Raw genomic sequence first — 20,430 nt, forward strand, 5'->3', positions numbered from 1 at the left:
AATTTTCCCCAGACTAAACGTTCCGTTAGTTAATCACATACAGAATGTTCCAGGCATTGTAACAACCGCCGTTGCACCGAAAAGTTTTGCCTGCCGTATAACATTATTCAACCTGCAATAATTTTTTATAACGGAATTGGCAAAAACAAGGCTTGGCTTTTGGGTTAATTGTTAGTCCATAACGATCATAACTACTTACGAGTGAATGCCTATAATAATGGACCTAAATCGCCTATCAATGGCACAGGTCGAAATATTGATTTCGCTTGTATTTTGTCCATAGATAGGTCCTAGTAAGAATAGAAACGGACCATAGTTAGTTTCTGCTAATACAGCTTTTTTTGGTAGAAATACGCCAAAAACGATTTCGACCCGACTGGGCTCAAAATCTACTTCCGGTTTTGCTGAATTTTCCGAATATTTGATTGCTTCGCGCTCCGCAGAACAACTACTTGAGAATCTTTCAATGGATTTTATATTCAGTTCAGGTCTTGGTAGTATGACTGAGCGAAACATAAAATAAATCAAAGTTAGTTTTGAGCCCGAAAAGAGGTAAAACTGAAACGCAAAATTTTACAGTATGTCGCAAGAGAATTATTGCTTAAAAACATCGCCATATTTTTCTATGGGCTATAACTTTAAATACCATAAAAACACTTTCTACGGGTTAAATATACACCCACCTGTTAGGATATCAAAAAATATCTCTGGGCAAATGGTTTCAAGTCGTCCGCCTTGGCCTGTGTTTCTCATAGATTTTGCCCAAAATCCGCCGTTGGAATGTAAGCAATTGCGTGACGCGGATAGCCACTCTCGAGTAAAATATTCGTTTCCAGCAATCCGATGAAAGCAATTTTTGAAACGTTGTGTGGATAAAATAATGGAAAATGTTTTTTTTTGTTGTTTTTTGTTTTTGTTTTTTTTGTTTAACTTAGTGTAAATATATATGTTTTTTCATTTGCATTGCGACACCCACGACATCCATGATAAAGAACGTTACTACAGTACTCCGGGAAATGATTTTAACACTTGTTTATTTTATTGATTTCACTGATAACTTACAACACAGTAGCAGTTTCAGAGATACACTTAACCAATCCTCTATGATTTATGGTAACTGAATCATTGACTGACAAATAAAGTCAAGTGGAAATACCATAATTTCTATAGACTACTAACTGCGTGACGGCATCTCAGCTCTTCTAGCTGTGTAGAAAATTTGTACCTACACGATATGCTCAAACTCAGCTAGAAAACCCGGAATTTCTTGAATTGAATTAGCCGAGGAAGAAATTGCGTTTAAGTTTCAATCATACTGGGAAAAAAATCCATCTTTTCTACTTTGGTTGTTTGATCAATTAACTGAAATTTGCAGATCAAAACACTGGTAGACAAATAAACATTACAGTGGTCGATCTAGGACTAGGTTTACAATAAAGGAGTTCCCGAATTCATCAATTTTAGAGTATTCGGATTAGTAGGGGTTTACAGTGAAAGGATATTCGGATTCTTAATCGTTTATACATGACGATAACTCCGGGAACATTCATGATGGAATGGTTAACAAGCAGTTTGTTGCCTCGACAACGAGAAACAAAATGCCTCCGAAAATAAGGCTAGGGGTAGGTTGAGACAGTCTGAAGTTTTCTTTCAACTCGCTGACCACGGTACTGTTGTCCATCATGCCAGGTTCCTCCAGGTATTTACTTAGGGTTTAGGGTCGAAAACCGACGAGGTTTTCGATCGTGTCATGGTCGTCATCTGCGCAGTAAAGTATAAATTGGGCACGGTTTCTGACGAGTATGGCATTACCCATTATAAAAGTGATTACCTACACCTGAAACAGCACGAGGTAATCACCCAGCGACCGCCATCAAATGGCCATCAATGCGCCTACGACTCGACTACGACTTGATCATGTAATCCGCCATTTTCGTTCCACCGCAAACTCAAAAGATCACAGGCGGAAAAATATCTGGATTCGAGAGAAATCGTTCACACGACAAAACTCTCCGGATTCAAAAGTTTTCGGATTCAAAGTTCCCACTTTAAATTCCGGATTCAAAATCTCCGGAGACACGACCAAACCGGGGGGTTTTTATTTCGATTTCGTCCACTTTTGTGTAAATGGCAAAATCAATCCGGCACTAAAACATTCTGGATTCATCACGAATCCGGAACAATTTCCTCTAGTGTAAACCTGCAATCCTGGCCATAAGTTGTTGGGACACCTCCCATTTTTGCGCGCTGAAACCCACGATTTCAACTACGTCCTTAACGTTTTAGAACAAAAGATGAATGGAAGCAAGTACAATTGACCCCCCCTCTCCCCTAGCAATGTTGCATGAAAATGAAGCTATTCTGAAGAGTAGATTGGATGTGGGAAAAAAGGAAAAAGGGACAATAGAAAGTGGTTAGACAGTTGTGTTGGAACCAAACGCGATTGCTGAAAAATCGCTATTATTGGAATAAGACGTGAATATCTATCTTATCGTCTCTTTTGTTCGAGAATACTGTTCTAGGAGGCGAACAACTCTTGAAACGAGGCTATTCTGAGGCTATTGTCAAGGATTTTTTTTCTTCAAGATTTTTATCAACATTGACAGGGGGAGGGGGTAGGCGGGCTTGCGCGGTTTTGGTCTTAAGAGAGGCTGCCTGTGAAGTCATCTGCCGTAACTGTCCCAACACTTTTGACCAGGATTGTAGTCTTAAATGAACAGCGAACATCCATCTTGTTTTGTTCGCGGAAGTCGGTCACAGAGGAGCGAATTTCAATGAAATATATATATAATTTGATTAAGCAATTAGCCAAAAATAGGTTGGCCGCCAAAACAGTTTAGGGTTTAGCCTAACTTTAACCTTAAGTTTTAAGACTGAAGAAAAAAAGGAAAAAGCACTGAGCATTTCAGTTGTTTGAAACAGAAACATTCGCGCACAATGAACTATGTATAGTACGTAGGTAACCAGGAAAGCAATCCGTCCAGCACAGTAATTGTTCAAATTAACAGCTTACCGAGACACTCGCACTGTCGATGCCTCTTATTTATGACTTTTAGGATTTGTTTACTTTACTTTTTCCGACTTTTTAGCAGGAGAAAAAGCACTAAATGTGCTGACACAAATAAAAAGGTTTAACCGAAAATCGATCCGTCGAAATCAACAAATGCAAATTTAATCACTGTAGCGTTCCTTCAGATCACGTAAGGCTACAAACCAACAATATCAACTTTTCATTACGCTTAACAAATGAACTTAGAACGATTTTCTTTCTAGAACTCGTTCTTGCAATTAAAATGATCAGAGAAAGAACGACAGCCTAAAACGACATAGCAGTAACACCCGAACTCCGAGTAAATTGCTTTTAATTGGCGTTTTTAATTAACGAAATTTCCAAAGCGATGACTTTCAAAATATAAAAGTTAAAAGTGGTCCATTATGTTTTTCTTTTTTCACCCAAATGTTCTAAGATAGCCATTTGCGGTTTGTTGGAAACGAATTATGTATTCAGGGTGACCGCCAGAGTCACGCAATTGTTTACATTCTCACGGCGGTTCAGGGAAAAATTCATGAGAAGCACAGGCCAAGGCGGGCGACTTAAAACCATTTGCCCAGAGATATTTTTTGATTTTCAAACAGGTGGGTGTACAGTTAACCCGTATAAAGTGTTTTTATGGCATTTAAAGTTATAGCCCATAGAAAAATATGGCGATATTTTAGTGCTATAATTCGTTTGAAACACATCGTAATATTTTCCGTTCGTGTTCGATCTCGTTTCAGGCTGAAAAGAAGCCTCGATTTATTTTATTTTTCGCTCAGTCATACCATGAAGACCTGAGCTGAATGTAAAGACCATTGAAAGATTCTCAAGTAGCTGTTCTGCGGAGCGCGAAGCAAACAAATATTCGGAAAATTCAGCAAAACCGGAAGTAGATTTTGAGCCTAATCGGAAAAAAATCGTTTTTCGCAAATCTCTCCCCAAAAAAGCTGCATTAGCAGAAACTAACTATGGTCCGTTTGTTTACTAGCTAGGGCTAATCTATGGGCAAAAAATGAGCAAAATCGATTTTTCGACTTGTGCCGTTGTTTGGTCCATAATTATGGGCACTGGCTCTTACAAATTCTAATAAGGATGGTGACTTACTAAACTCCAGTTAGGTTTAGCATGAGAAGAGTAAATTAACATGCTTACTTTCCATCTCAATTCGTGTTTACGCATGAAATTCACAGTTTCATACAGTCTACGCCTGGGCCACAATGCATACTGCAGGAGTCATATCTGACAATATCTGCTTTTGGACATTGGCATTGAGTGAGAAATTGAGTGTAAAGTTCGAGGTACTCACTGACCGCTATTTCGCAATCAAAATGTTTCAAACCATCTGTTAGTGAACTTTTAAACAGCCCTCCCCGCTGTTCTTCATTTCCTCTCTTAACGTTATTCAATAACTCAAAGCATGTCACCGGTTGTTGTCGTAACCAGTTTATTTCTACAGCTTCATTACATTGCTACGTAAGTCTATATATCATAGCTCTAAGCGTTTTCCAAAACCAATATTTTAAAAGCATTCCATTAAAATACCCCCCCCCCCACCACCACCACCACCACCAAAACCACCACCGTCATCGTAATGTTATCGTCGTCATCATCATCATCATCATTGTGGTCATCGTCATCATCATTGTAGTCTTCATCATCATTTTTAATCATTTGCCAATCAATAAAATTTCATTGGACAGTAAAATACTTTGATAGGGCGTGGAGAGCTAGAAAACAACCAGGCTTACGGCAGAGGCCATCTCAGTCGTTAGTATATATGATTTAAATTTTTAGCCTCGTTCGCTCACTTTATTTAATGATATTAAGTGATATTTTTTTAACCCCTGGAAGGTCTGTTAAACAAGGTAAAGTAATTATTGGCTGGATGTGATAAAAGTTGCGTATCATGTTGCAGATTGAAAATTTTCAGATAGAGCGGTTTTCAATAACCCTTTTCACGGTTAGGTTTTCTCATTTGCATTAAAATGGAATCCAATGTGAATGCGAGGCCGCAATGTCGAGGTGAAAATACAAAAACCCCTAAATTGCCTTACACGCATGCCAGATTATGTTGCAAAGCAAATGAGAAAAGTTAACCGTGAAAAGGGCTATTGAAACCAAACCCAAGCCAATTACTTTCCAATTAGACTACTCAACATATCTCAAAGCTTAGTTAAACCAAAACCAAAGTAACTGCCTAATTACTTTGGACACTCAATTGAAAAGTGCTCTATAAACGTTACAGATGCAATCATTCAATGACGTATTCATTTTGCAACCTACACAGTGGGAGAGGTAGTCACTGTGCCACTAGTGATTTCAAGTTGGCCTTTTTAAGTCTTTGTCAATGAACGAGTCCAACATTATGATTCATATTTCTCCTCTGTTTTAGGTTGGACAATCCCAGTAGTGAATGTAACAATACATACGGGAGTCCCCTTTAGCCAGGGTACCCTTGCTTGTATTAGAAAAAGACCAGATTGCACCTAGCATCTCCCAAGAGCTAAATTGAACCAGGGTATATCTAATAAGAAAGGCATTAGTACACACGTAATGATCGGGATTGTCAGTTTCGGATAAATTATGGTTTTACAAATGCTACCACTATGTGTAACACATTGCAGTGGCTCGTCACTTAAGAGGTAATTATCAAGAGAAGTTGCTACCACCGCGCCAGGATTGAATTGTTTCCTCTGTCAGTTCACGATTAGTTATGTTGGACACTCCCAGTAGTGAATGTAACAATACATTTGGGAGTCCCCACTAACCAGAGTACCTTTACATTTACACGTGTATTTTCTTTTTCCACCAGATATGCTGCTCGAAAGTGTGGCAAATTTTGCGTCATTCGAGTCACAGTTAACACCAAGAAACTTCTTACCCTGCAACATATAAAATATAGTCGATGAAGTTAATAAAAAGGGAATTTATTTAACATATTACATAATTTCATGTTTCATAGGGAAAAAGTCAGACTTTACTATAATTACTTTTAAACCTACATTTGGTTCAGTTTTTTCGACGACTGCAGTTGCATATGTATCCGGGGTTTTGCCAGCGCTGGATCCTTTTACGTAAGAACAAAGTGTCAGATTGCTAGAGCCAGGTGGTCCGGGAGGTCCCTGGGTACCTGGTGATCCAGGAGATCCTGGAAGGCCCTGGGTACCATTGTATCCTGGTGGTCCTGGAGGTCCAGGAGGACCCTGGTTGCCATTGTATCCTGGTGGTCCTGGAGGTCCAGGAAGGCCCTGGGTACCACTGTATCCTGGTGGTCCAGGAGGACCCTGGTTGCCATTGTATCCTGGTGGTCCAGGAGCTCCAGGAAGGCCCTGGGTACCATTGTATCCTGGTAGTCCAGGAAGGCCCTGATTACCGTTGTATCCTGGAGGTCCAGGAGGTCCAGGAAGGCCCTGAGTACCATTGTATCCTGGTGGTCCAGGAGCTCCAGGAGGACCCTGGGTACCATTGAATCCAGGCGGTCCTTTGGGACCTGGAATCTTAGTTGCATTGATAACCTGGATGATACAAAGAAATTTGTTAGTGGCACTCGCAGAGCAGAGAGGCTACGGCCGCCTCTCGTCCCTGACTGTCACTAGGTAATCAAGGATTAAGACGATTATCCAGTTGGTAAAGCAGGCGAACGTGCAAAGTAGACAAGCACTCGAAGCAAGCTAGGAAGCAAATCTAGAAAACAAGCCGGAAAGCAAACAAACAAGCAAACAAGCCTTGCAGAACGTAATCAAATAAGGAAGGTACAAGAGAAAGCAAGCAAAAAAGTAAACAAGTAAGAAAACACTAAAATACACACAGCGTTGAGGCAACCTCTAGGGGAATTAGCTGTCACCACAACACTCTGTGAAATTGACCCCTGGCTCACTTCCCGTCCAGCTGATTTATTTTTGAACACACGATAACACAGATTACAATTCAACTCTCCTACAATTTATTTCTCTGATCTTGCTCACGAACCATCAATCAAATATCAAAGTAACGCTCTCTAATAATTTAATGTAAGGATTTGCGCAGTTCATATGAATTGACGGTACAATTGCGCATAATTTATTAATTTGCATATTTTCTTTTTACCATGGAAGCACTGTGGAAACTGTTTTCTTTCCAAGCTTGCACCATTATTTCTTGGTCACGGTTTGATCAAAGCAACCGTACGCAAGCAATAAAACTTGCAAAGATCATTTTAACCTGATAAAATTGAATTAATCAATAAAATTATGCAAAAAACCTTAAAGATTATTACGCGATGTCTTAAAACAACAACTATAACTAGGTAACATTTAAGAATAAGGGCGGAGCGACTGTTACGACGTCTTCCACAAATTAATTCTAAGTCGTTTTCAAGTCTCCGATCAGAGATTAATTAAAAAAATGCCTTAAAAGGCGTTCTTCGAAAAAATTGTGCCGAAATAAAAATCTAGTATATGTACAGTGACAATGAGTAGTGAGGGGCGCATGATAGACGCCTTTTTGAGGCAACCTCGTTCCCAGGGTCCTGTCTTTACCTCGAGAATGTACCCTGGTTGCGGCTGGTCACGCGACTGCTAGATTTTAGCAGATTCCGGAGATCTGATTAAAGGGAGGGACTGGAAAGTTAAAGTTTGTCTCAGCACTGAGCTTGCCTACAGAGCCCAGTGGGGAGTGGAATTTGTAACCCTCCCGTTGTGGATCGGCAAAAAACACAGCGAAGGCATTGACACATTCGATATAGGAGTTCAATGCGTTCAATGTTCGGCTAAAAGGTTAGCTCTACATTTAGCTGAATTTTCCCTGTCGATAGTTGGACGGTCTTTGGAATTTGTGGTAGTGAACAAATTTGGCAAAGAACTTGGGAATGACGACCACCACAATAAAAGGACCGCGCGGTGAATTTAATTTGATTTTTCATTTGGCAAAATCACAACGAAGGTATTTACTCGTTCCGTTAGAGTTAAATAGGTCGTATGTTCGCCTACAAAGGTAGTTTTGAATTTGATTGAATCACTGTCATCGACAGTTTGACGGTCATTCCATTCTCTTGCGGCGAAAAAATTTTACGAAGAACTTGCTGATATCAATTCAACAACGTCTGCGCGCTGAATATTAAAGCTTGATTTAATCTAAGCTTATATTTTTCGATCGGCAAAATCACACCGGCGGGGTGTAAAGTCCAGCTCCACGTCCCTGTCGTACACCCTGGGCAACGTCCTAAAGTAGGGGAGCGCTAGTCAGGGTGAAGTACGGTGGGGACGCCTCATTCCTCAGGGCCGCTACGGTAACCGTGAAGGCCTGACTGGAACCCTGAAACGGGGCGGCTGACGGAGCTCTGGTGAAGCTACGAAGACTAATCCCCTACGTTGTGGATTCATTGGGTTACTGAAACCGAAACTATGAAAAACTTTGCCGGGTCTCTATTACCAGTAGAGATCGAGCAGGGATCGTTAAAACCGAATTATGACCATAAGGTGAGAACGAGAATGAAGCGAAGCCCGCGGATGAAGCTGTTCTCTCCGAAATTCAGAACCTGGATAGGACAATAATAATAATAATAATAATAATAATAATAATAATAATAATAATAACAATTGTCGCGACTAATCGCCGTCGCAAAGTACAGCAACGACGCAGCTCAACAAGGTCGAACCGAAAGCATACATTGGCGCCTCTGGCAGCCGCTATACGGTCCATGTGTGACATTGGAGCACAGCTTACAGCCAGCTGGAATCAGCTGTATGTTGGTTTTTGCTGAGGGGGAAAAACCGGAGAACCCGGAGAAAAACCCTCGAAGCAGAGAAGAGAACCAACACAAACTCAACCCACTTATGGCGTCGGGTCCGGGAATCGAACCCGGGCCACATTGGTGGGAGGCGAGTGCTCTGACCACTGCGCCATCCCTGGCCATCCCTCTCATCACTGCGCACATTCCAATGGAATGTGCGAACTCTATACGAGTCTGGAAAGGTAGCTCTCCTGGCCGCAGAGATGAGACGTTATAGACTAGAAATCTTGGGAGTCAGTGAAGCTAGGTGGAATCAATTCGGGGAAACTGAGTTGGCAACAGGAGAGCTTTTCATATACTCAGGGAAAGGGAACAAAGATGATGTCCACGAGAGAGGGGTCGGTATCGTGTTATCAGGTCACGCGAAAAAATGCTTGATGGAATGGGAACCGATTGATGATCGCATTATTACAGCCAGAATTAACGCTGAAATTCAAAAGATCACAATCATACAGTGCTATGCTCCCACGAACAATGCTGAGCCATATGAGAGAGAGGAATTTTACAACAAACTGCAGGCTGTGGTCGGTAAGGCTCCGAATAGAGATATCCTCATCGTAATGGGCGACTTTAATGCAAAGGTTGGACGGAATAATACCAGCATTGAGAGGATTATGGGAAAGGAAGGACTTGGAGATGTGAATGAAAATGGCGAAGAGTTGGTGGATTTTTGTGCATTGAACGGTCTAAGTATTGGTGGAACTCTCTTTCGCCATAAGAGGGTACAGAAAGCGACCTGGATATCCCCAGATGGAGTGACTGAAAACCAAATCGATCATATTCTTATAAGTCAGCGATGGAGAACTTCACTGCAGGATGTGCGCGTAAAAAGGGGAACTACTATTGGTTCTGATCATCACCTTGTGGTGGCCTCTCTGAAGATCAAGCTGGCTGCAAGAAAGCCGTTCGTAAATACAAGATGGAAATTTGATGTCATGAAATTGAGAGACCCTGACACAAAACAGGCCTTTCAAATTGAGTTACAAAACCGATTTGAATCCCTATCCCTTCAAGAAGAAGAAGAAATAGTAAGAAATCCAAGCGAGGATAAAGATGAACGGGCCCAAGACACTGACATCAATGCACAATGGGAGAAAACCAAGAAGATACTTGTTGATACATGTGGCAGTGTTCTCGGACGTATGAAAAGGACTCGGAAGGAGTGGCTGTCTGACGAGACTTACAGGAAGGTTGAAGAAAGACGAAAGGCCAAGCAGATACTGAATGACGCTCGAACGAGACAAGGGAAACGTGAAGCAACCAGATACTACAATGAAAAGAATAGAGAGGTTAAGGAATCTTGCCGAAGAGACCAAAGGGATTTAATTGAGAGCATTGCACGAGAAGCAGAAGACGCGGCTAGGAACAATGATCTAAGAACACTATATATGACAACACGAAAACTTAGTGGGATAAGATGCAATCAGAATCGCCCAATTAGAAGTGAAGATGGAACTCTCTTGACGAAAATGGAAGATCAGCTCCAGCGATGGAAGAGGCATTTTGAATCCGTATTGAACAGACCAGCCCCAAGCCAATTACCAGATTCTCTGCCTGCAGATGTTCACCTGAACATCGGCACAGGACCTATTTCCAAAGGAGAAATAAGATCAGCCCTCACTCAACTAAAGAATACCAAAGCTCCAGGGGTAGATAACATCCCTCCTGAAGCATTGAAGGAGGGAGGTCCTTGTAATGTGGAGGCACTACATAGAATTTTAAACTTCGCATGGGAGAAAGAAGAGATTCCAGATGACTGGAAGAGAGGTCTTCTAGTAAAGCTGACAAAGAAAGGGGACCTTAGTCGGTGCGGTAACTGGAGGGGAATAATGTTGCTCTCGATACCCAGCAAAGTGTTAACCCGGGTCATATCGAACCGAATGAGGGTGGCAGTTGATGAAGTCCTGAGAGATGAGCAGGCGGGATTTAGGAAGGCTCGCTCCTGAATCGATCAAATTGCCGCTTTGAGGATTATTGTAGAACAATCAATCGAGTGGTCATCCCCTCTGTACTTGCTATTCGTGGATTTTGAGAAAGCCTTCGATTCTTTGGATAGGGAGGCTATGTGGAGGATTCTTCGTCATTATGGCATACCCGACAAAATCATCAATATGCTCAGGGTTCAGTATCAGGGCTTTACTTGCCAAGTGCTTCATGGAGGAACTTTGACCAACCTCTTCGAGGTCAAGACTGGTGTGAGACAGGGGTGCCTTCTTTCGCCGTTGCTATTCCTCATGGTACTTGATTGGGTGTCGAAGAATGCATATGAGCGTAAACGTTTGGGACTCCAATGGACACTGACCCAACGCCTAGAAGACTTGGACTATGCTGACGACCTTTGCTTACTAACACACCGACTAGCTGATATGAAAGAGAAAGGAGAAAGATTACAAGAGACTGGTGGGCAGGTTGGACTCAAAATCAACATCCAGAAAACAAAGGAGATGCGAATTGGCGTGAGGCAACAAGAATTGTTGGAACTCCATGGGGAAGGTGTTGAAAGAGTGTCTGAGTTCACGTATTTGGGAAGCATCATTGGTGAAACTGGCGGAACTGATGAGGACATAACAGCCGGGATCAGGAAAGCGCAATCGACATTCTCAATGCTTATGCCTTTGTGGAAGGAAAAATGTATCAGATTGCAAACGAAGCTCAGGATTTTCAATACAAACGTGAAGTCTGCCCTTCTGTACGGTTCGGAAACATGGAGATCGACGAAACTACTGACCAAGAAATTGCAAACCTTTATCAACAAGTGTTTAAGGAAGATCCTGAACATCCGCTGGCCAGAGGTCATTTCAAATGAAGAACTATGGGAAAGGTCACAACAAATACGTATAGAAGAAAGCATTAGGAGAAGAAAATAGAAATGGATCGGGCATATGCTACGGAAGCCTGAGAATAATATCACCCGTTGCGCTCTCGAGTGGAACCTTCAGGGGTCTAGAAGAAGAGGTCGCCCAAAGCAATCCTGGAGGCGAATTGTAATAGCTGAGCTCACCAAGAATAAGCTCACGTGGATAGAGGCAAAGCGAACTGCCAGTAATAGAGTTAGGTGGAGATCCATGGTTGACGCCCTATGCTCCCCTTTGGGAGCGAAGATGGCCTAATGTAATGTAAAATCACAACGGCGGTCTTGACGCATTCGTTTAGAGTTTGATACGTCCAGTGTTTAACCAAGAGACTAACTCTGAATTTGATTGAATTCATGGAATCGAAAGTTTGACGATCATTCGGTTCTCTTGCAGTGAAAAATGTAGTGAAAAATAAGCAAACTTCCCTCTCAATCAACATCTCAAACACATAAAAGTTCAGATAGAAATGAAGCACCAGGATCTCTGACAAATAACTTGCTTAACTCTCAAAATAACCTCTGTAAGGCAGCGCAACTTTCACATCCATAGATAGTGTTGACAAAATGATGTCAAAGACCCACCCTCTGTGCGGATTTGATTTATATACTCAGGCACGTGACCAGCCGCAACCAGGGTACTTTCTTGAGGTAGAGAGAGGACCCTGGGAACGAGGTTGTTTTTGAGGGAGAAGCATTTACATAAAGTGAGCAGCGAGAACACGATGACGTCGCCAGCCATCTTTCGTCACTGTCAAGTGGCCCGCGATTAACGTGAGACGCACGTGACCTCCACACTTAACAAAAAACATAAACTTCACATAAACGCTACTTTTTAGTTAAGTGTTTTCTCCTGGAGTTCACGTGCGTCTCGCGTTGATCGCGGGCCACTTAACAGTGACGAAAGATTGTTTGTGACGTCATCGTGTTTTGGCTGCCCACTTTATGTAAATGGTACTCCCTCAAAAAGGCGTCTATCATGCGCTCCTCACTACCATAATGTTTGTAGAAAACTGTTCAATTTTATTTATGAGCGGAATGGATTGGTATGACTTCAATATGGATTGTGAAGATAAAAGCCAACCAAAAACAATCCAAAATAGAAAGGCAGGCGGTTCCATGAAAGGTGGCGTAACTTGTTTTTAGGTTAGGTCAAAATCGGCAACTGATGAAGTGCAATTTACTGCCAATAACAATTTGTCTCTAGGTATTGTTGTCAAGGAAAAGCTTGAGAAAGCAACCATGGCAAAACATTGGCTCCGGATATTGAAATTATACCAGGATATATTATGCTCTACTTATTACTAAACTTCGACTAGTTAAATTTAGTTAAATGTCTACAACCACATCTCATAGCCGTTAACCCGCAATACTATTATTGTACAATAATATACATGGACTATTATTGTAATCACACTCAAACCAACTTCTTACGCCCAACCTTTGAGTTTTGCCGTGATAACTTAAATTTCATGGAACACCTCTACTGTAGAAGCACACTACAATTCATTTCGCAAAGCTCTACCTCTTTTATGGGTTAACAAGATTCACAGGAGGACTCAAACAAAACAACAAGCAAGCAAACAGTACGCAAGAAATCAAGCATTTATGTATTACAAGTACTGAGAATATTCTGGGGGTGTATGTTGTTGTTGTGTGTTTTTTCCACTAACGAAGTCCATTGTATCATTACTGCGTGGAACGGGTTAAAAAGTTACTGATGTTTCTGTAACCTATACCTTCCCTTAAAAATTTGAATGGCCCATTGTTCTTCATTTTTTCCCCTAATGAAAATGCAATATTTCAGTGATTGGGTTAAGCTCGTACCCGAGCTCGTAATGGGTATTGAAAAGTAAGCAAACAGTTTACTGCTTTACTTTGGCGTAATTTTAACTCTCATTTGTACCTTTCGATCAAGCTGAACGATTTCTTGTTGCACGTCAATTAGTTTTTCGTTTATACTTGCGTTCACTGCAGGCAAAATGGCTGATAGACTGTCGATCCTTTCGGACGAAGTCTGTATTGCCAGCCATAGCTCTGTAGCATTCTTTTCCTAAGACAAAAAGAAAAAGAAACACATTACCTTCTAACACCATAACACCTTAAGCTTCTACTCGGTTTTAGCACTACTGCCGATCCCGGATGTAAGTCCCGCCCCCCCCCAACGCCCCCCCCCAACGCCCCCCCCCAACGCCCCCCCCCAACGCCCCCCCCCAACGCCCCCCCCCAACGCCCCCCCCAACGCCCTCCCCTCCCTGCTGCCCACCGTTCCGACGAAAACCTAAAGCTTGTCGTAATTTCGCAGCATATTTTGAAATAACTAGTGAGTACAGTGAAACCTCTATTAAGCGAACCCCCAGTTAAGAGGACACTTACTTGGTCCCGAAATTAACGTGTTATATTTCCCTCTATTACGAACCCCTGTTCAGCGGACACCTCTATTAAGCGGACGCGGACACTAAAATAAATTGTATTTGGCGAATTTCTACTGTTGAAACCATTATTAAGCGGAAACCGTACTGAATTGACAATGTGGCATTAGATTACGTCCTTGAAATAGTCGATTAAATATACCCGTTTTATCGTTGCTGTTTGGAAAGGGCATTATTACAAACAAATTAAAGTTGGTAATGAAAGCTGATGAACTTGAACTCTGGATAGCTTTGTAAACAACCTGGAACTTAATTAAAGTACAGGGGGACCGTTGAATGTTAATTGCTAACAAACATTGCGCAATTGTTATAAACCTTTATTAAGCGGACACCCTCTATTAAGCGGACACTTGGGAAGAGGTTTCATTGTTTTTTAAAAGTGAGCCTCGCCACAGATCATAACTATCAATACCTACCTGATTTGTGTCTGAAGATGAATTGGATTTATTGCAATTTGCAGAAGAAATATTTCCTTCAATTTTGTTCATCTGAAATAAACCATGTCTTTTTAGTTTTTCCAAGAATTATACATAGGATATAAAAACGTAAAAAAAAGCTAAATTTAAGTAATGATACTTATGTATGCTGTAAAAATACTGTGAAAACACGTTTTGCAAATTAAATGAAACGGTGAAAGGAAAGTCAATCTTTGATTTGCTCTACTGAAATCCGATCCAAGCTTTTGGGAAGATTTGACGAGTGAGCAGACTCTTCATGTTAAATTTTGGAACGATGTGGATCAACCCCAGCCTCTGTCATGTTTGTGGCAAAAACAAAAAGCTTTTTTTTCTGTTTAATCATGGTTTACGTACGCAGCACACTATGCAGATGGAAGTGTCACATCTTACTAATATACTTACTCTGATTCTGAGATTCTCCAGCTCTGCTAACACCTGCAAGAAATGAGAAATTATAATAATAATAAAATTAAAAAAAGACCAACGATTAAGTGTGACAAAAATAAATAAGCTGTTACTTTTTCCACTGGACCAAAATTATTTGAATATACACAGCGATCATTAAATTCCTCTTAACCTCAGCTTTTTAGCAAAGATTATGATCAATTTTTGTGTTATTTTTAATTATTTCCTGTATTAAGTGGTGCCAATCATCTGCCAGCAGCTTAACCGAACGGTTATTTAACTGTCGAACAAAATCAAATCTTGTTGTTTTTAACCCTAACCCTAATCCTAACTCGGTCTTTAACCGCATGTAAGCATAGATAAATAAATCACAATCATCGATTATCTAACTCTAGCCCTAACCCTAACCCTAACCCTAAGAGATCAAATTTTCCCGTAAAGCTATGCTTCACCCTGTAAGAGAAAAGACGTATTTGCCAATATCATCCTACCAAAGATTGGATGTCCTTGATTTCCCTCAGTTCGGATGCCAGGTCTGAATTGTTTTCTTTCATTACCTTCAGCTCGGACGCCAGGTTTGCCCCTAAGACTTATAAAAGAAGCGAAGAAAATTTTGAACATTAAAAGAAGTAAGCATAGAAATAAGCAAATGGGTGAACAAACAGATAGATAGCGAAAATTATCGTGTGAACGTGATATTGGCTATGTTGTGTGGCGGATCTGGCAGAATATAGAACCTATGAGCCAAACATGTATATTCCTCCCCCATTATTTCAAGAAAATAATGACAGTTCTTTACTATCATTAGGTAAGTAGTATAGTTTGAATTTTCTTTTTTCTGGATGTATATTCCACATGTCATACACCGTACTGTAAGATCTCGCTTTTAGCATTTTTATATTACTTCTGTTTCGTTCAAATTAAAATTCATCTTTTTCTGAATTTAATTTTTTGTGTGTGTGTGTATCTTTTCCCAGGAACTATCATCTGCTAAAAGAGATTACACAAAACTTCGACCTATTTTAAATTACTAATGTAATTTTGACATCGATTCGATCTGATTAAAGGAAGACTGGTTCAAGATGCTTGGTATGGTCCAGAAAAAAACTATCAAGACATTTTTATAAAATATAATTTACTTTTTTCTTATCGGCATTTTCTTCACGTCAACGTGGTGACTGCTAAAGCTCATTAATTGATGCAAGAAAAAGGCTGTCTTCAGTGTTCCTCAATTTTAATTACCTACGGAGCATGTCACTCATCTTGACCATTATTAATAAAGGGAAATGGTTATAAAACCTGGAGAAGTTCTTCGTTGCATGTTTCTTTTTAGCTATTTTAGGGGTTGCTCCTGAACTAAAACTGGTAAAATACAAAAGGTGAGTATGTATGCTCAGTCAACTAACCAATAGAAGCGTTACGAATTTTTGTCTACAACCATAAAACAAAAGATGTGCAGGGTCAGGGTCAGGTACCTTCCAACATAAATCTTAGCCTAATAAGAAATAACACGCAAACTGCGGCACATGCGGTTTATTGCCATGTTTATCACCGCAGTTTGCGTGTTATTTCTTATTAAGCTGCGATGGCCAAAGAAAAAGAGTATTTACGACAATCTTAGCCTGTTTGTTTTCTTCTTTGATGTTTACCAGGCTTCTTAATCATTCCCTCTATTTACTATGTCTCGAGATTTGATACTTTAGCGCAATTTGGTTTGCAAATATGAAACCTCCCCCATAGCCTGCGTAAAGCGTTCCCTAGAATTGTCTTAATATTGCGACTAAATTATTTTAATCACAGCGGTTAGGAGTGAGTTGGCCGATCATCAAGTAAAATTTGCATAAATAAGATATGTTGGTTAATGCATTTTCTCAGTATTCGTGATTTCACTCACCATACATATTAGTTGAATCTTTTGAAGCAGTTGAGTTGTTTCGAGACAGCATCATTGTTAAAGCTAAAACCAAAGTGGCAACAGCAGTCAGGAGAGCATCAGCAACGACAGCGGCTGCAACCAACAGCATTGGACGGAATGCCACTGTATCCCTTTCTTTGAGTGGTTGTCCTTTCTTCTTTGCCTCCAGCGCAGACGTCTCAATGCTCGCTCGTTTTGTCGCCGGGATTTTGCTTTTGCTATTTCCTTCATCGTAGGTTCTGGCCTCAGTTCCCTTTTTGGATTCCATCTCGAAATAAATGTTGTCTGTTCCGACTTCTACCTTATCCATCGTTGAATGGTACGGGATGTTCCTCCGCTTCGACGGTAATGGTGTAACTAAATCTCCAAACCTATGTCCCAAAAGCAAAGTATCCCCGAAAATTTTTAATTCCGTCATGTGACGAGCCTCTGTGACATTTGTCTTTAGTATTTGCATTCCAGATCGGAACAAGTAGAAACGCGTTACTTTTAGGAATTTCCCCGAAGCAATTGTCTGGAGACAATCATCAAAGACGTTTTGTAGCAAACAAAGATTATATGAATTCCAGTTCGAAACCAGACGGTCATTAGTCCCATAGAACTTCTTTTTTTAAATTTTAGTTCACCTGTTATTCGAATGACATGCGCTGATAGCCGTTCACTCTATATGCCAGCATAGTGTACATCAATCAACTCAGCGGCCTTCACATCTTCAACGTTTTGATTGGTCTCCTGGCGTAGGATATTTATCACTGTCGGCACAGTTTCTCAGCCAAGAGATTAATAGAAACCGGAATCCTTGTGAAAGCTTTCTGAGATAAATTCATTAAGAGAAAAAGTCTAATAAAAGTTGTAAATTATGGGCGTTCTTGTGTTTCAGAGGCAAAGTCGTTTTTCAGTTTCCGTGGCCCGGGGGCGCGGGGTACGCAGCTACGTTTGGCTCGTTCATTTGGACTGCTAAAGTACTTCTTAGTCCGTTAACGTAAATATTGCTATTTATCAACTGCCAATCAGAAAATTGCTCGTATCATCCATTTTGCCTTATATATATATATTTTTTGGTGATTGTTACTGATACCTACAACATACAAGTCATTTTGCTTCGCTTTACTTGAATATAGTAACACGGACTCCGCTATTGTATGCTGAATCTATTATCTCAAACCTCTTGTTAACTTCAGCAATGTGTGAGGTCCTAGCTTGACTTAAATTGACACCCGTATCTTGAATCCTGTTTGAATCTATGATTACCACTGGCAACAGGAAACAGTGAATTGAAACCTAGTTATTTTGAACATTGTAACCACGCAAAGTGATAGCTAATAACGTCCAGGTAATTGGTAACATTACTTTCCTTGATGCCTTAAGAAGCCTTCAGTCTGGTCGATATTATTTTCCGGCTGCCCATCTAGAAATTTACCAATTTTCAACAAACCTATTTTTAGTTCGTATAGTGTGATCTTCCGGGTGAGTGTAGTTCTGAAAAGAACTGTTGTTAGTGACTGACGTTTCGACAACCTGAGCGGGAGTCATCTGTTTGTGACACACCGGACAGCTTACGTGACGAAAACAGATACCTTGAACGTGTTTTCCACAAAAACAACTACAACGCTGACTTTATTAGACGAAACATTTACCGACCTGCTGAAGCTGACGCTACAAACAGGAACCCTACACCTGTTACTACCGTGACTATACCTTACATTAAGGGCACTTCTGAGACCATCTCACGGATCCTACAGCCCTACAACATTCGTGTAGCCCACAAACCTACAACTACGTTACCACACTTACTGACCAACGTGAAAGACAGAGACGAACCTAACGACAGACAGGGAGCAGTTTACAAGATCAAATGCTCCGACTGCCAGGCTTCCTACATTGGTGAGACTGGCAGAAACCTTAACACGAGACTGACTGAACACAAACGAGCCACAAGAAATGGTGATGCCGACAATCACATTGCTGTACATCATCAGTTGACAAACCACAGCATTGACTGGGACTCTGCTCAGTACTTAACCTACAGTACAAACTATTTTCAACGACTGACTCTGGAAAGGTGGTACACTAACCTAGAACGAACGCCTCTTAACAGATGTCAACAACTACCGGCGCCTTACAAACGGCTTATCCATGACAGAAACGAAACCGACAAATGGACTTCTAACAGACCGACTTAACAATACACGGACCAAAAACTGACCTGTTTGACTAACAATAGACGGATCGAAACCCACCAATGACTGATGACAAACTTTACACGAGTCTTCCAGCCAATACCATCATGGCTATACTGACCAATCACGTTCAACGGAACAGACTTATAACATCATCGACTGACAAACACCATTCACTTGACTCTGAAGATGACTTCCACTCAGGTTGTCGAAACGTCAGTCACCAACAACAGTTCTTTTCAGAACTACACTCACCCGGACGATCACACTATACGAACTACTGATACTCCTGGGTTCAAACCATTTACTGTGAAACCTATTTTTAATTTATCAGGAGTAGAACTAAAGGAATAAAAATAGAAAATTTTATATCCGCCAGTAGCCTCTCTTAGATTCTTTATGGGCGAACGGCAAAGCAAGCAAACCTGCCGCAGACGAATTAAAAACCCAAACTTGTTGTTTGTTTCTGGTTTACTAAAAACCATTAACGTTATTCTCTCTAAGTACACAATAATTTTAAGATATTTTTCGATTAAGGAACATTTTCGTCTATTTTGTGTGAAATGGAGCTACTGTGATAAAGAATGACGCGTTTTCATCAGGTTTCATTATCTTTCTTGATATTTCTTTTAATCTCGCTCTGATTTTAATTTGACATTGCAAAAATTCTCGATATCAGAGCACTTCAATCTGGCAAAATTAGATGATACGTTTTATGTGTAGATGCAAACTTTTATACATTTTTGGCCGTGTGACAATTTTTTTAGTGAAGTTTTACCTTTTAGGTCTTTTGTATTTTTTACTTATGTACTCTAATAACAGGTCCTCCTTTAATACCAGTGTTTATTACATACACTGACGGGGTTTATCCTGTATAAATGTTATTATTGTTATAATTATAATTATTATTATTATAATTATTATCTCACTGCAACATAGAGAATTTACTATATTTATAGCGCAACTACAGTCGAACCCCTATTAAGCGACCACCCTTATCAGGCGGCCAGCAATCAAAGTCCCAATGATGGCTTTTCTATTGTTGCTACCTCTATTAAGCGGCCACAGTCCATTTACCCGAGGATGGCCGTTTGGTAGGGGTTCGACTGTATCTATAAAGCCTGGTCTTCACTAACGACGCAAGCATAAGCATAAGCATAAGCATAAAAGAAGCTGATGCGCTAGTGAGGACAGCCACGACATAAGGATAAGCATAAGCATACTGGTAAAAATATCAAAACCTTGAGTTCCTGTTATGCTTATGCTTATACTCATGCTTATGTCGCTATAGTGTCCAGTGAGGACATGTTGGCATAAGCATAAGCATAAACATTAGCGTAAGACTATCAGCCAATCCGCGAGCACTTTATGCTTATGCCAAC

The 20,430-nt window shown here is 40.6% G+C and overlaps 1 protein-coding gene across 1 annotated transcript; it reads right to left on the minus strand.

The window, feature by feature from the left end:
- Positions 1-4,623: 4,623 nt before the first annotated feature.
- On the minus strand, positions 4,624-17,429 carry LOC145484738 (uncharacterized). The gene is made up of 7 exons (XM_081463371.1): positions 16,848-17,429; positions 15,445-15,542; positions 14,951-14,983; positions 14,507-14,578; positions 13,565-13,711; positions 6,040-6,552; positions 4,624-5,919 (listed from the first exon to the last, which is right to left on the minus strand). The coding sequence occupies exons 1-7, from the start codon at positions 17,323-17,325 to the stop codon at positions 5,749-5,751; spliced, it is 1,512 nt and encodes a 503-aa protein (XP_081319497.1). The 5' UTR covers positions 17,326-17,429; the 3' UTR covers positions 4,624-5,748.
- Between the last annotated feature and the right edge of the window lie 3,001 nt (positions 17,430-20,430).

The sequence above is a fragment of the Orbicella franksi genome, chromosome 4 (assembly GCF_964199315.1).
Source record: "Orbicella franksi chromosome 4, jaOrbFran1.1, whole genome shotgun sequence".
In the NCBI taxonomy this organism is placed as follows: domain Eukaryota; kingdom Metazoa; phylum Cnidaria; class Anthozoa; order Scleractinia; family Merulinidae; genus Orbicella; species Orbicella franksi.